General features: G+C 42.3%; 1 protein-coding gene across 2 annotated transcripts in view; it reads left to right on the top strand.

Annotated features, from left to right (window-relative positions):
- Positions 1-16,714, top strand: part of Fstl4 (follistatin like 4) — a 411,964-nt gene that overhangs the window by 35,582 nt on the left and 359,668 nt on the right. For both annotated transcript variants that reach the window (XM_052197362.1, XM_052197361.1), the window contains exon 2: positions 10,895-10,928. In XM_052197362.1, coding sequence (XP_052053322.1) covers positions 10,895-10,928 — 34 coding nt within the window. The remainder of the gene's footprint in view (positions 1-10,894; positions 10,929-16,714) is intronic.

The following is a 16,714-nucleotide window of genomic DNA, read 5'->3' as shown; positions in this document are numbered from 1 at the left end:
GTTGGCAAGAATTTTATTGAGTATTTTTGCATCGATGTTCATAAGGGAAATTGGTCTGAAGTTCTCTTTCTTTGTTGGATCTTTTTGTGGCTTTGGTATCAGCGTAATTGTGGCTTTGTAGAAGGAATTGGGTAGTGTTCCTTCTGTTTCTATTTTGTGGAATAGTTTGAAGAGTATTGGTGTTAACTCTTCTTTGAAGGTCTGGTAGAATTCTGCACTGAAGCCATCTGGTCCTGTGCTTTTTTTGGTTGGAAGACTTTCTATGACTCCTTCTATTTCTTTAGGCATTATGGGACTGTTTAGATGGTCTAGTTGGTCCTGATTTAATTTTGGTATTTGGTATCTGTCAAGGAAATTGTCCATTTCCTCCAGATTCTCCAGTTGTGTTGAGTACAGGCTCTTGTAGTAGGATCTGATGATTTTTTGCATTTCCTCAGTTTCCGTTGTTACATCTCCCTTTTCATTTCTAAGTTTGTTAATTTGGATACTTTCTCTGTGCCCTTTGGTCAGTCTGGCTAAGGGTTTATCTATCTTGTTGATTTTCTCAAAGAACCAGCTCCTGGTTTTGTTGATTTTTTGTATGGTTCTCTTTGTTTCTACTTGATTGATTTCGGCCCTGAGTTTGATGATTTCCTGCCTTCTACTCCTCCTGGGCGAAATAGCTTCTTTTTGTTCTAGGGCTTTCAGGTGTGTCATTAAGCTGGTAATGTATGCTCTCTCCATTTTCTTTTTGGAGGCACTCAGGGCTATGAGTTTTCCTCTTAGCACTGCTTTCATTGTGTCCCATAGATTTAGGTATGTTGTGTTTTCATTTTCATTGTGTTCTAAAAAGTCTTTAATTTCTTTCTTTATTTCTTCCTTGACCAAGGTATCATTGAGTAGAGTATTGTTCAGTTTCCACGTGTATGTGGGTTTTCTGTTGTTTCTGTTGCTATTGAAGACCACTTTTACTCCATAGTGATCAGATAGGAGGCATGGGATTAGTTCTATCTTCTTATATTTGTTGAGGTCTGTCTTGTGACCAATTATATGGTCGATTTTGGAGAAGGTACCATGAGGTGCTGAGAAAAAGGTATATTCTTTTGTATTAGGATAGAATGTTCTCTATATATCTGTTAAATCTAATTGGTCCAAAGCTTCAATTAGTTTCATTGTGTCCCTGTTTAGTTTCTGTTTTCCTGATCGGTCCATTGAGGAAAGTGCAGTGTTGAAGTCACCCACAATTATTGTGTTAGGTGCAATGTGTGCTTTTAGTTTTAATAAAGTTTCTTTTACGAAAGAGGGTGCCCTTGCATTTGGGGCATAGATGTTCAGGATTGACAGTTCTTCTTTTTGTATTTTTCCTTTGACCAGCAAGAAGTGTCCCTCAGGGTCTCTTTTGATGACTTTGGGTTGAAAGTCAATTTTATCTGATATTAAAATGGCTACTCCAGCTTGTTTCCTGAGACCATTTGCTTGTAAAATTGTCTTCCAGCCTTTTACTCTAAGGTAGTGTTTGTCTTTGACCCTGAGGTGTGTTTCCTGTAAGCAGCAAAATGTAGGGTCCTGTTTACGTATCCATTCAGTTAGTCTGTGTCTTTTTATTGGGGCATTAAGTCCATTGATGTTAAGAGATATTAAGGAATAGTGATTGTTACTTCCTATCATTTTTGACGTTATTTTTTAAATTTGAATGCTTAACTTCTTTTGGGTTTGATGAAAGGTTACTATCTTGCTTTTTCCAGGGTGAAGTTTCCCTCCTTGTATTGGTGTTGTCCTCCTATTATCCTTTTTAGGGCTGGGTTTGTGGATAGATATTGGGTAAACTTGGTTTTGTCATGAAATATCTTAGTTTCTCCATCTATGGTGATTGAGAGTTTTGCCGGATATAGTAGTTTTGGTTGGCATTTGTGTTCTCTTAGAGTCTGCATGAGATCTGCCCAGGACCTTCTAGCCTTCATAGTCTCAGGTGAAAAGTCTGCTGTGATTCTGATAGGTCTTCCTTTATATGTTACTTGGCCTTTTTCTCTTACTGCCTTTAGTATTCTTTCTTTGTTTAGAACATTTGGTGTTTTGATTATTATGTGACGGGAAGTATTTCTGTTCTGGTCCAGTCTGTTTGGAGTTCTGTAGGCTTCGTGTATATTCATGGGCATCTTTAGGTTAGGGAAGTTTTCTTCCATAATTTTATTGAAGATATTTGCTGGCCCTTTAAGTTGTAAATCTTCACTCTCATCTATGCCTATAATCCTTAGGTTTGGTCTTCTCATTGTATCCTCTTCTCAAAATATCCTGGATTTCCTGGATATTTTGGGTTACAAGCTTTTTGCATTTTGCATTTTCTTTAACTGTTGAGTCCATGGTTTCTATGGAATCTTCAGCATCTGAGATTCTTTCTTCTATCTCTTGTATTCTGTTGTTGATATTTGCATCTCTGCCCCCTGATTTCTTCCCAAGGCTTTCTATCTCCAAAGTTGTCTCCCTTTGAGTTTTCTTAGTTGTTTCTACTTCTGATTTTAGATCCTGGATGGTTTTGCTTAGCTCCTTCACTTGCTTGTTTGTGCTTTCCTGTAATTCTTTAAGAGATTTTTGTGTTTCCTTTTCATGACCTCAGCCTGTTGACCAAAGTTCTCCTGTATTTCTTTAAGAGATTTTTGTGTTTCGTCTTTCATGACCTCAGCCTGTTGACCAAAGTTCTCCTGTATTTCTTTAAGTGTTTTTTGCATTTCCTCCTTGTTGGCTTTTGTATTCTCCTGGATTTCTTTCAATGATTTTTGTGTTTCCCTTGCAAGGGCTTCTAACTTTTGATCCATTTTCTCCTGAATTTCTTTAAGTATGTCCTTCATGTGTTCCTGTACCAGCATCATGACCAGTGATTTTAAATCCAAATCTTGTTTTACTGGTGTGATGGGGTATCCAGGACATGTTGGTAGAGGAGAATTGGGTTCAGATGTTGCCATATTGCCTTGATTTCTGTTAGTGACGTTCCTGCGTTTGCCTTTTGCCATCTAGTTCTCACTGGTGTTAGTTTGTCTTGTCAGTGCTGGATTCACCAGTGCAAGCTGCCCCTTCCCAGTTGGCCTCTGGTGCACAGCTTACCTCCTGCACTGCTTGTAGACAGGGTGCTGCTGCCCAGGCTGTTCAGATCCCAAAGCAGGCACCCGAAGGCTCCTGCTGGGGCCCGCTGGATTCACTGGAGCACACTGACTTCTCCCAGCTGGCTTCCCGGAAGCCCAGCTAGCCTCTTGCAGGACTTGGAGATGAGGTGCTGCCGCCCAGGCTGATCTCAGTCTGTCCGATCCCTGGAGTCCGGAACCAAGATGGATGCACCTCTCCTGACTGGCGGGAGGCCGAGTTCTGAAGTGGCTTCTGTGCAGGAAAGGCGCCGCACAACTGCAGCTGCTTGCCGCCCGGCTGGTCAGCGAAGGTCAGTGGTCATGGGCGCAGGGCCTAACTGGACCCTGTGTCGCCTTGGTTCCACTGCTGATGGCCCTTCAGGTGGACCAGCCACTGCTGCACTGCCGCCGCCGCCACCGCTGCCGCCGCCGGTTATTAAGGCATTCTTAAATGATGCAAACTTCTTTTTAGAATGGCTTTCATTGTATCTCTCAAATTTTGACATATCTCTATTTTCATTAGAATCTAGAAAAAATATCTTCCTCAATCTCTTCAGTGTCCTACTGATTGCCATCTCAAAGCCTTGGTATATGCCATATATGCCTTATGTGTATGTATGTATGTATATATGTATGTATGTATATATATATGTGTAGTGGTTGAGATCTAACATTATCCTATTATTTTATAAGGTACAAGAAATTATTCCATTTTTTGTACTTAAATCTTATTTTAATGACTGAGGAAGTGTCTAAACTTTTGACACAGCAACATGACATTGCAGTCTACAATGTTCATGTTCAAGGATAAGCAATCAGGTTACAAAAAGCTTCAAAAATATCTCATAATATTTCAGTAAGCTTACAATTTCATGTTGGGACACATTCATACACTTGTCTGCATGTATTGCACATGACCTATGAACTGCAGCCTGGACATGCTGGACATGGAATATGATCTGTTTTGAATAAAGTTCCATGTGCTACTGAAAGAAGGCATATTTTGTAAGTGCTGAATAGAGCATTCTATAGATGTCTGTTGAGTCTATTTGATAGTGAATCAACTCTGAAGTTTTCATTGTTGATTACTAGTTTGAATGACTTATCATTGGTGAGAGAAGAGATCTGAAGTTACCCACTACTAGTGTATCGATGTCTATCTAGCCCTTTTTGTCTGGTAGTACTTGTGTACTATAATTTTGTATACCAACACTCAGGGCATATATATTTATAATCAGTATTCTTTCTTGATGTCTGCTTTAGTAATTTTGGTTTGGAGTGTTCTTCCTGGAATAGAAGGAATTGCTGCTCTCCTCCAGATTCCATTTGCTTAGGACATTATTATTTCCCATCCTTTTACCGTCTGCCTATGTCTTTGCCAGTGAAGTGTGTTTCTTGCATTCAGCAAACAATTGGATCTTGTTTTCAAAAATCTAGACATCTAGTTCATGTATTTTAGTTGAGGTCACTTTCTATTCAGGGCTATAAAGCAAAGGTACATCCTAATTCCTTTGTTATTGTTCCAATGTTGGGTTTTCCCCTTAATGTTAGCTTGCTGATCTCCGCTTCTACTAGTTTATTTTTTTTCTGTATGCTAATGTTAACTTTATTCTTTCTCTTGTATATATTGAATTCCATTAAGTTTTCTCTATCACATTGGCTTGCTGATTACGAATTCTTTTATATTATGATTATATTGGCACATCTTTATTTCTTGTTTAGCTCAGAGAACAACTTTGCATCCTATAGTAATGTAGTTTAGAAGTTGTTTTATTTCAGGATTTGGTGTACATCATCTATGTGTTCCCGTCCTTAAGAGTTTGTGTTAAAAATTTACAGTTATTCTGTGTTTACCTATATAGTGAGTTGTGCTTGTCTCTTATTATTTCTTGCAGTTTTCAATGTGTATTCTTCATTGTGTACTCTGGTGTGTCTGTTATGGTCTAAATACCTCCTATACCTAGATGTTCATATCTTTCCCAAGATTTGAGGAAATATCTGCTATTATCATGTAACTATATCTTTATATGGTTTTAGTGTATATCACATCACTTTATAATATACCAAAAAAATCAGTTTGGTCTTTTAATCATGTCATAATTTTTATATATCTGCTCATAATTTATTTTTTCTCTTAATTATTGTTTGAATATCTTCACTTCTCAACTTTGTTTTCAAAATCTAAAATCCTCTTTTCTGCTTAATCTCATTTACTAACATTGAGCGAGTTTTTTATTTGACACAATGAGCTTTCCATTTATAAGATTTCTGTTTGTTGCTACCTCCCTTTATTGAGTGAACCATAGTATTCTGCATTATATTCCTTAATTTTTCCAGCTGTTTCTTTGTATTTTCTTGAAATTTATAGATTTTTTAAAAAATGCCATTCTTTTGAAATTTTTTCTTTATCTGGTATTTCATCTACTTCAGTATCTTAGTTTTTTTGTTAAATAATATGACTTTGGGGATAAGGGATGTTGCCTTCACCTTCCATGTTTCTATGATGACATTTATGGGACTGTTGGTCATGAATGTCCTCTAATTTTGTATTAAGATATTTTAGGGGATAGCCTTCTCTTGGTGGTGTCTTTGGACATCAACTTGTTGTGATGTGTTGAATGTATTTTTAGTTGGATTTTGTAGTATAGTTTCCCCATTTTTTCTTTTTTCTGGGACAGTGCCTGCTATGCCAGAGCCTTAGCATCTGCTTTCTCCATAGGTGTGAGAGTGTAGGGTCCTTCTACTACATTTAGGGAATTGTTATGGACAGTAGAGTTTATGGGGGTAGATTCAATACTCTATGGTCTGAAGTTCTGGGAACCACCTTTGCTGCAGGGTCTTATCGGTGTGGTTTTCTTTATCTCTGCTGTAGCATAGGTGGATATCCAGGAGTGGGCCCCAGGCTTCCTTTAGCCATGTCTACCTGCTGATTGACATAGAGTTTTATCTATTGTATTCTTTGAATTGAAGAATCTGCTGAAGTGTGAGCAGAAGTAGGATATATATAGAACAATATGCCTGCTCACCTAGCAGGATTAGCTGGACTCATGTCAGTGGCATTAGACTGGAGCCATATTGGGTCACAATGGGGACACTGGTCCTGATAGCATGCCACTATCTGTTGTCTTACAATGGCTCCCCATTATAACATTTTAACATTGAGAATCACAGAACACTTCCCAAGTGTTGGCACACCACAGCACAGTTCCCACATCAGCTAGGGCCACACTGCCCTTTGCTCTGACTCTGCTTCTGTGCCAGCCTCACCCCTCTTTCCCATTCTTTCCTCTCAGTCCTTTCTCCGTCACACCCCTGGATTGCTACTGGCTCAGCACCGATGTGTATATTCTTACTTGCTCCAATAAGAAGACTCTCTAGGTGTTTCCCAGCCGTGTTTGTCCAATAGTAAACTTGAGTGTGTCTCTCTCATCAGTCACCTCGCTGAGGAGCTGTTTACAAACTGCCAGGAGCCAGGAAGAGCTTCTAATCCCCCAGCCTGACTCTACCATTAGCTTTGGAGTGAGGTTTAGGGATTTTAATATCAACCGGCCATAGACCAAAACAAGTTTAATCTCTTCGCTCAGTTTAATCAATGACAGAAAAAATATAAGTGAGAAACCTTAAAACATCAGGTAATCTCACTTCAACCTCATTTATATTGAAAACGGAAACAAGGTCTCACTTTATAGCCAATTCTGGGCCTGGAGCTCTCACCCTGTTCTCCCTCCCGTGAGCTAAGATGACCCGTGTGGGCCACACGCCAATCTCTTCTGCTTTTATTTAAATCATATCAATCACATCAAGGTAATAGGAAAGCTTCTAAATTCATAACAAAAAAGCTAGAAGTCTTTTAATTTTCTAAATCTATAAATAGTTACCCCAACTTTATTGATGAGTATAAATATAAAATCATAGATGAATCACTATAAAACATACTTAAAAAATCACAGAAGACAGTATTCAAGATCACATTAAAATATTTACTTATTTTAATTATGTGTGCATGGATGTTTGCCTCTATGTATATGTGTGTGCCATGTGTGGACAGTGCCCATGGAAACCAGCGGAGAGCCTCGGATTCCCTGGGACTGGAGTTATAGCTGGTTTGTGATCCTCCACATGAGTGCTGGAACCGAATCCTGATCCCCTGGAAAAGCAGCAAGTACTCTTAACAGCTGAGCCATCTCTCTAGCCCCCAAGATCATGGTTTCAAAAGTACAGCATGAGTTAGAAAAGCTTGTTCCAGAAAGATAATAAAATCTACTTTATAAGCCATCCTGTTAATAAAGCTAAGGGAGAAAAATAATTATCTGCATAAATTCAGAAGTAGCACTTGATAAAATTCAAGACATATGTATTTTATTTTATTTTTTATTCAACAAATATGTATCAAGCACCTGTTCTTTTACAGTACCCAGGCTGCAAGAGTGGAACAGATTCTGGCTCCATTCCAACCCTCACTCAACAAAGGGAAACAGTAAACAAATGAGGAAGGGGGCAGGCGGCTTTACCCAGCACATTATTTATGTGAAAATCAGTGAAATGTGTATTGATTGCATTACTGTAGTTAACATACCTCTGCCAAAGACTCGATTCTCCAATAGAGAGACACTGAAAGGTCTCTCTTAGGAGTCAGAAACAAGCTAAAAGTGCTCACTCTGTCTGTACCTCTTTTTTTTTTTTTTTTTATTTTAGCAGGTGAGACCAGAGCCTCATGCCATACCTCAGGCTAGCCTCAAACTTGTGGTGATCCTCCTGCCTCAGTCTCCCAAGTCCTGGGATTTCAAGCATGTGCCACTGTGCTCAGCTTGCAAAATTTAATATCAAGGTAAGGAAGAAGTTAACAATAAGAGAAGAGACAGCAGAAGTGAAAACAGGCCTTAAAATACAGAAGATCATTATCTGTTACTTGCAGGTTACAAGCCCATGAGTGGAAGCTGCTTTTCATTGGCTATGAAACCATAGCAGCTCCTAAGAGCTGTAAAAAAGAATCCCCAAAGAATCAATGAGAACTGTCACAAACAATAGGAAGTTTAGTCAAGTGGCTGGTTTTAACATCAGTATAAGAATTAGTTGCTGGGCAGGCCAGTGAGATGGCTCAGTGGGTAAGGTGCTTCCCCAGATCCACACTGTGGAAGGAGAGAACAGACTCCTGCAAGCACCTTTATCTGTGAGCACCTCACATGTGCCATGCTATGCTTTCACCCAAAAAGCATATGTAACGCACGCTACCATGTCTGAATTCTCACAGGCTCTGAGGACCCAAGCTCAGGTCCCCATGTTTATGTGGTAAGTGCTTTATCTAGTGAGCCATCTCCCCAGCCCTTACTACTCCTAAAAGAAGCAAATATAGACTTGAAGAAATGACTAGACCTGCCACGTTATTTGACATCTGCTTTCCTTAATGCATGTGCTTCAGGCAACCACAATAACAAATTTGGGAAAGGCTTTCCCAGTAGCCTAAGAGCTGACTATAACCACCTCTTCATTCACAATTCTACATGTGGTGTGGTGGTTTGTAGGGGGTGGAGCTGACAGGGCCAGGAACAAGCTGGGGAGCAGCTTGAGAGAATAGGGCGTTTCTTTGGGCCTATACACCTTATATCATCATTCCTGTCTCCACATCACTTCTCTGAACCCTGACCAGATGATCCCCACAGGGTCCAGCATTCAGAATGCTTGTTTGTCTCCTAGTGTCAGTAGATCCAACACGGCCGAGTGCTGTGCTTTTGTTAGTTTATCCACCTTGTGTGACACGGGTCTCCCACTGGTCCCCGCTGGGGCTTTTCACTCACAAGAGAAATCATTTGAGCGGCCTGGATTAATCTCTGTTGCTGCGTAAAACATCCTAGCTATAGTGAATCAGTAGGAGAGGGGTTCGTTGGACTTACAATCGCAGATTACAGTCTATCCGTGAGAGGAGACAGAGGCAGGAATGCAAGTGGCTAGCCGCGTGGGATCCACCATCAGGAGCAGAGAAGAAAAGGACAACACAGCCTTGCTTGCCTGCTGCTTATACACAGCTAGCTTCCTTCACTTCTGTATAGGTTAGAGTCCCTTCATAAAGAACAACCCACAATGGGTCCAGGTCCTTTCCTCATCAATTAAACATCAAGACAGCCCCCAACGCACAGGCCAACAGGCCAAGTGAGCTAGCTAATTCCTCAAGTGTGACTCTTCCCAGGTGACTCTGGGTGTGTGGCAGCTGACTACCATAGGCAGGAAAACATTCCAGTGTGGCCTCTTGTGTTTCAACTTTGTTGTTGCTTCCCTCTCCCAACCACAGGAGGATGCCAGGGTAGGAAAGACGGTGCTATATCACTCAACTGTGCCATGGAGTTGAGTGAACTTGGGAGGAGGGGGAGGTTCACATTTGTTGTTTCCTTTTACTAGACAGTGCTGAGTTCCTGTGTGGTTTTCATCTTAAACTGCTCATTTCTGGTGAGTTGTCGATTCTTCACACCGGTTATGAAGCCGTGGTGTGTGTGTTTCCAGCCTTTCTCCCCATTTAACTCTTCTAGCTGAGGCCTTCCTCCTCTCCCCAGCCTACTGTCTGCTCACTCAGCGTGCTCCCTCCTGCTCCCTCATCCCCTCATCCTGGTGCATTCTCCCTCCATTCTCCCTGCCTGAAAATTTGCCCATTATTCAGCGCCATGTTCAAAGATTCTCTTAAAAAATAATTTTCCTTGTTTCTAGCTGAATGTGAAATGCCGGCATTTATCAAGGCAAATCGCCCTTTGATTTCTCGGTAATGTGTATTTCTTCTGAAGTTCCCTGTCCAACTGAATATTAATGCAGACATCCTGTGGTACCTGGGTAGTTTCTGAAATAGTTTGCTTATTTTACTGCACAGAGCTGGCATCAAAAAATATTCTTGTGATTAGATTAGGAAAATCAAAGTGCTTAATTTAGCCCAGTGACCTAGACTCACTCTCCAAATTGTCCATGAGCCTTTAGAAACTATGAATTGGCTGTAATCAGACACAGCATGACATTTCTTCGGGAGCCCTTGCAAGCACATTGAGATGAGGCAAAGCATTGAAGCCTACCCTGGGACAGAGTCCTTTTTAATACTTGGGATGGCCCAAGCTGCACATAAAGAAGACGTTGTATGACTAGCAATGCCTTTTTAAAATATTTTTTTTAATTTTGTATATATGAGTACACTGTAGCTGTCATTAGACACACTAGAAGAGGGCATCAGATTCCATTACAGATGGTTGTGAGCCACCATGTTGTTGCTGGGAATTGAACTCAGGACCTCTGGAAGAACAGTCAGTGCTCTTAACCACTGAGCCATTTCTAGCCCAGCAATGTATTTTTAATTATTTTATTCTTAGTTGTGTGTATGTATGTATGTATGTATGTATGTATGTATGTGTTGGGTGTTGGTAGGGATGTCCACATCCTACCTAAGTACAGTTGCCAGAGGAGGCCAAAACAGAGTGTCAGGTCCCTTGGAGCTGGAGTTATAAGGGAACTGTGCCACATAGGTATTGGGGTCCTCTGAAAATCAATGTATACTCTTAACCTCTCCAGCCCCAATAATGTATTTTTAAAAATCTAAGTCCTAAAAGTAATAAGTTGTTTATAAGTGTGGGTGTGCATTGACCCATGTATGTGTATGTGCGTGTGTGCACACATGCTGTGTGAGGTTAGAAGACCTAATATTGCTGACCTTACTATTTGATTCACTATTTGGAGAAAGTACAACTAACAAGACAGGAGTCATTTGCAAGTATCTGTACCTTCTGTACCTATGAATTATTCTTCAAAACCGCATCTCTCTTTTCTTTCAGGAAACCAGAGGCTTTGAAGTCACAAGAAGAGAAGGTAGGAAAAAATTACTTACATCTCTATCATTCCCGGTGCTGACATTTTGGAAGTGGTTTGGCTGAATCTAAGGTGAACGCCAGTCTATGGGCAGCCTGGTCTTTGAAATGCACGCTTTCCTACGTGCTAGCTGTTTGCTTCTTGGCTCAAGAGACACAGAACTTAAGGCTGGGTTTGCCTGTGAGAACAAGGGCTTGTACCTTCAAGTGTCAGAACACTGGCTCAAGACCACACACATGGTCTCTGAAGGAGACCCTCACATGGGGGTGACGTTTGAAGTCATTTGGTTTCAAGCAGAAGAAGTCATTAATGATAATCACCACAAAACAAACAAACGGAAAATGGCTTAGAATTTGGGGAGTTTGTTTCACTGTTGGGCAGGCAAAGCCACTATGAAAAATGCTTCTGATTAGATTTTTACAGCTCCGGCGAAGCCAGAATAGAAATAACCAATTAATTTCCCCCCTTTGAAAACAATTCCACGATGTTCCATTTTCCCTGCCAGCCATCCTCTGGCATATTTGTTTTCTGGTCTCAGAGGTAAGCATGTGCGGATGGCAATTTCAGAATCGTCTAACGGAAATTTCTTTTATTTACTTTCAGTAACAGCTAGTCTCTAACGAGAGGATGTCTTTTGGGTGATTTGTGGAATCATCTCTTTATTGTGGGGACAGAAGGGAGCAAATAAAGTCAGAACCCATAGCGTGTTCTCCGTCTAGCACGTAGGCTTAGATTCTAGCCTTAACTACACTCTCCTCCATCATACTGTCTCCAAGAAGAGTAATAATGGGTAGAAAAATATGCTTTCTTCCTAAGTCAAACATATCCCTCTCCTGGTTAGTTAGATTCCATGTTATGGAGCACAATGAGAAGCTTGGATAACCGTGATACCACCATGCCATTTAAGGGCTTGGTATCGTCCTGGCAGCACTGTCCATACCAGACACCCAAATAAAAGGCTGCCATGCACGCTTCTGAGACCACAAATCCAGAGGACCTGGCAGTCTGATTCTAGAGTGACCTTTCCGGCTCTCATGTGCTCAGTGTGCAGTGACCTTGGGACCACTTCAACAGGGTGAACCACATTCTTTGGATATTGATAGCAAATTAAATTGGATGAAGGTAACTTGGGGGGAGGGGGTTTCTTTTTGAAACTTATGTTCCCAGTGGGAGCAGTGACTGTCGGCTGGAGAGAAATAGCTGTAATGAAGGTAGCCGTCGGCACGCACTGTGTGGCTTTGAATAATAAACTGTCCTCTCGCTGACAATGCCTGCAGTTAATTTGCATGAAGGAATCACATATAAACTTAACCTTTTTGTAAGCTTACTGTCTGTATGTTGAAAACTGTCTTTGATTAGGTTGGAGTTATGGGGCAGACCTGTGTATTTCTTTTCAAAGACAAAAAAATCTAAAATACTTTGGAACTTACAGGGCTTAGAATTCCTCAAAGGATGAGGTTGAATATGCCAGGAAGGAACAGACATGCGTGGGCTCTTCTGTCTTCATTCTCAGCCCAGCTTCCACATCAGCTGCCACAGAGACTGACCGAGCACACGCTCTTTGGGCTGTTATTAGCAGATCTCTCCTGACAACCACCGACTTAATTTTCTCCTATTGTGAATGATGTTTTCCTTAGGTTTTTTTGTTTGTTTGTTTGTTTTAATGTCAATGCCAAATGGTTAAGAGTTCTTGAGATAGCTTGATGTCAATGCTTGTCACATAGCAGTAAGAAAGGGAGATTGGGGCCTTGAAGGATATCTCCAGTTTTTTTTTTGGAGACCCGAGAAGCCACGGCCATGGATTAGGTCGATCTTCTGAACAGTATTTAGTATAAAAAATAATAATAGAGGTGCTGTGGAAATTTCACTGAATTATTCCTATTAACCAAAATAGGTCTTTATTGTCTAGTGGCACCCATGCTGCTCCAACTCGACCTGGAACAGAAGGATTCAGTTCTGCTCCTTTCTCCAAGCCCAGGAGCGCCCAGGGTGCTCAGGAGGGACTTTGAGTCAAAAACAGCAGCTGCCTGACCATGTAACCTAGGAGAGTTTTCCATGTAGGTGTGTTTGGTTTCATTTCTATCCCTGACTCACAGACATCAGCTCAGCTTGAGGTTTAATGTCTCAGACATCTGGCCCAGGGCAATTCCCCACTGTGACTTTTGGAAGTGTTGACTTTTGGAAGTGTTGGCCAAGTCTGCGTGGCGAAGCCTGAGAGAGGCTGCTGGTGGTCTGGGAGATGATGGAGTCTAGACTGAATCACAGAGGGGCAGCGACCAGGGAGGTGACCAGGGAAGCTCCTGCAGCCTGTGTGTTTTGGGCTTCATCCCAAGTCACCGCTACTTCATAGCACCTACCTCTTTCCTGAAGCGTTTGGCTCATGCTGCTAATCCGCCCTGCTCATCACCTGAAATCAAAAACCTCTTCTATTCCTCTCCAATTTCCCCACAATCCTAGGCTACGACCCGTAATTCATTTAACGTATTTCCCTTTTAAAAGACTATTATTATATTTGAGAACCTCATTTGTGCAGACAATGTATTCACCCCTATTCCTCCAATCCATCCCAGACCTACCCCTACCCCTACCTCTATCCCCTCAATTTGATGTCCTTTTTCCCCCTCATAAACTGTTGTGTCCAATTTGTGCTGTTTTTATGCACACGTATCTGATGGCATCTGCAGAGGCAAAGGCAACCTGTCAGGTACCCTTAAGGAAAATGCCTCTTCCTCCAGTAGCAGTCGTCAGCTGCCAGTGGTCCCTATGTGAGGGGTTGGAGGTAGCAAGCCCCTCCCCTCCATACTGGATGCTGATTGGCTTGCTCTCAGGTAGGCGACAGCAGCTGAGATGAGTTCAAGTGCATGGTCCCGGGTGTCCAGACCTTTCTGACTTCCGCTCTTAGAATGTTTCCGCCCCTCTTTCTTGATGTTTCCTAAGCCTTGGGCACAAGAGCTATGGTGTAGATGTTCCGATTCTAGCTGAGCACCCCATAGTCATCTATTCTCTGCATTTTGATCAGTTATGACTTTCTGTGTTAAACACTGTCCACTGCACAAAAACTTCTCTGGTGGGGGCTGAGAGTGTCATCCTCTATGGGTATAGAGGAACGACTACATCTTGATCCTACCCCTTGGGAAGCTGAAGACAGTTTGATACTGTGTCCATTTAACCACATAGCAGGGCCTCTAAGCTCCCAGCCATGGCTTCTTGGCTGGATTTACCATATCAGCCACACAGCTTCTCCTATGGAACAGGCCTTATAGCAAATCATAAGGTGGTGGGGAAGCCCCTAATGTTTGTGCCACTATTGCGCGCGTGTCCTGCCAGGCTGATCACTATTGTAGCTTTCCCAGTTCACAGCTGAGTAAGTTGGCTGATGACTTTTCTCTCCCATCACCCTGTGTAGGACCTTGTGAGGATAATTATTTCTTGAATTAAGTACATGTTGCCCTTTTGAACCCTGGTCTCATCTTCATGATATACTAGTGAGGACCCAAGACCTTTGGGTTTTAAAAAGAGAAGTTAAAATAGCTACTCTGAATTGTTGCTGCAAGTTTTAAAAATACCATTAGTTCTTCAGTGTGCACTGCCGTAAGTTTGTGTGTTTCTGGGTGATGCAGTAGTGAGAGTGCTTTAGGTTCAAATAAACTTGGTCTCATGGGCTGAATGTGCAGCTGTATTTTGAGACTCTGTTCTCAAAGAAAAATATAGGCTGACCAAAAAAACTAGTATAGTGAAATATTAAGCCATAATTTGTGAACAAGACTTTCTATTAAATAGAAACTTATTTAATAAGGTCTCTATAGACAATAGACATACGAAGTTAAGATAAAGTCATACTGGATCAGTTTTGGCTTTAGTCCCGTGAGTGGCAGTGGGGACATCCTCTATAGACACAGAAGGGAGCCATATGAAGGCAGATCAGGGCACTGCTGGCAACCACTGACTAGGAAGGGGCACAGGAGGACTAGTCCCTAGAGTCTTCAGAGGGGATCGTGAATGGTCTGGCCAACCCTTCCTTTGATTTTTTTTTTTTTTTGTCTTCCAATTTTCAGAACTGTGAAAAAATGATTTCCTGCTTTTGAAGCCTCTTGGTTTGTGGTACTTTAATGTAGTGGTGCTGGGGCACACAGTACACTCAGAAAGTGCTGAACTCTAAAAGAACCTGATAAGTTGCATGGCTGCAGTGGAGTTTTTTTGGGCTGCAGAATCTCTTTGGCTTTTGTTAAATACACCCTCAGCAGGGAAGATAATATGCAGTTCTTCCCCAAATCAGCTTCCTATGGGATGAAACAATGTAACTTTGCTGTCTTGGTGTTCATGGCTGCCACTGCACTCGGTGCCTTTGCAAGGCCTGCTGTAGTGGATCCAGGCCTGGGGAAAGCTTCCTCAGTAGCCAGGCACCAGGGTTGAGCCTGCCTGGAGCGTCGATGTGGGCACAGTGATGCTGACTTACTCATTATGAAGTTTCAGAGAATTCCTTATCTCCCTTGAGCTTCTGCTGAGCAGACAGCATCTTACACTTGAGACTCCTTCCTTCCTCTCCATGTTGCCAGTGGTGACAAGGACTCTGCCTGGACCCCCGGTCCCCATAGGACTGCTGCCTCTCTGTTAAACCCCACACTTAGAGTGGTGGCTGTTTAAGTTGTCTGATTTTGATTTATCCCCGTCAAGGGGCATAGCACATACCACTGGCTACCAAGCCTACATAGCTAGCCTCAACCGAGGCTAGGGGAGGTGCTCCCCACACACCAACCCTTCACTGCTCAACACTAGCGCATGCTCATTCTTGTACGCATGCTGGACCCAAAGAAGCTGAGAGTGCCGTCTGCCTCTCATGAAGTTGGGCTTGTGGTAATGACTCTCTTACAGTAGTAAAGACTGAGGTAGGAGAAGACCAGAGGGACTCTCTAGGCCAGGACACCTGTCCTCCTTAGAGAAGCAAAATTGCTGCTTCTTCACAAGAGCCCTGGACTAACCTTGAACCTAGTGTTCAGAGCTCACCTGTAATGGCTGCACAGAGAAGCTGCCATGGCTATATTTTGTCTGCCTTTCAGAATAAGAATTTTTACGTCTTTCCCCAGACAACTAAAAAAAAAAAGAAACTCAGCTCTGTGTGTGTGTGTGTGTATGTGCGCGCACGCGCTCATGTTTGTATGTTTGTGTGTGTGCATACCTGTGTGTAGAAGCACAGGCATATGGAGGTTGGGGCTGAGTGTTAGGTATCTATCCTGGAACTCACTTTACAATGGTAAAGATTGACATAGGACAAGACCACAGGTATCTCTAGGACAGGACATGTGTTCTCCTTAGAGGCCAGCTGGCCACTAAGCTCCGTGGCTCCTTCTATCTCCACCTGTCCAGCAGCGCTGGAATTACAGACTCAACACCCTGTCCTACGTTTTACGTGGATGATGGGGACCTGAACTCATGGTCTCACTTTTCCACAGCGAATCTTCCGCCCACTGAGCTGTCTTCCTAGCTTGAGGCATAGTTCTTTTTACATCCCTCTCCAGATATCTGAAATTTAATTTCAACCTTTTCTGAAATGACAGTGAGGAGTTGCCAACCCTGGTCCTTCTGAGACACTCCCTTGTCCACTCAGAGGGCAGGTGCTGATTGTACCTGCCAGAGCCCATCCGCTCACACCAGCACTTTCTCGGACTGATCCCATCTCTTTGAATTACAACCACGGGGGCACCCTCGAGCGTGGAGCAAGTGGCTTGGATAATTCAGCCCTTGTCAGCTATCTCTGAAGGGCAGGAGGTGATCTGTAAGCTATTGCA

This window comes from Apodemus sylvaticus, chromosome 10, assembly GCF_947179515.1.
Source record: "Apodemus sylvaticus chromosome 10, mApoSyl1.1, whole genome shotgun sequence".
In the NCBI taxonomy this organism is placed as follows: domain Eukaryota; kingdom Metazoa; phylum Chordata; class Mammalia; order Rodentia; family Muridae; genus Apodemus; species Apodemus sylvaticus.
Note: the sequence above shows the minus strand (reverse complement) of the source record. Positions and strands in the feature narration are given on the sequence as shown.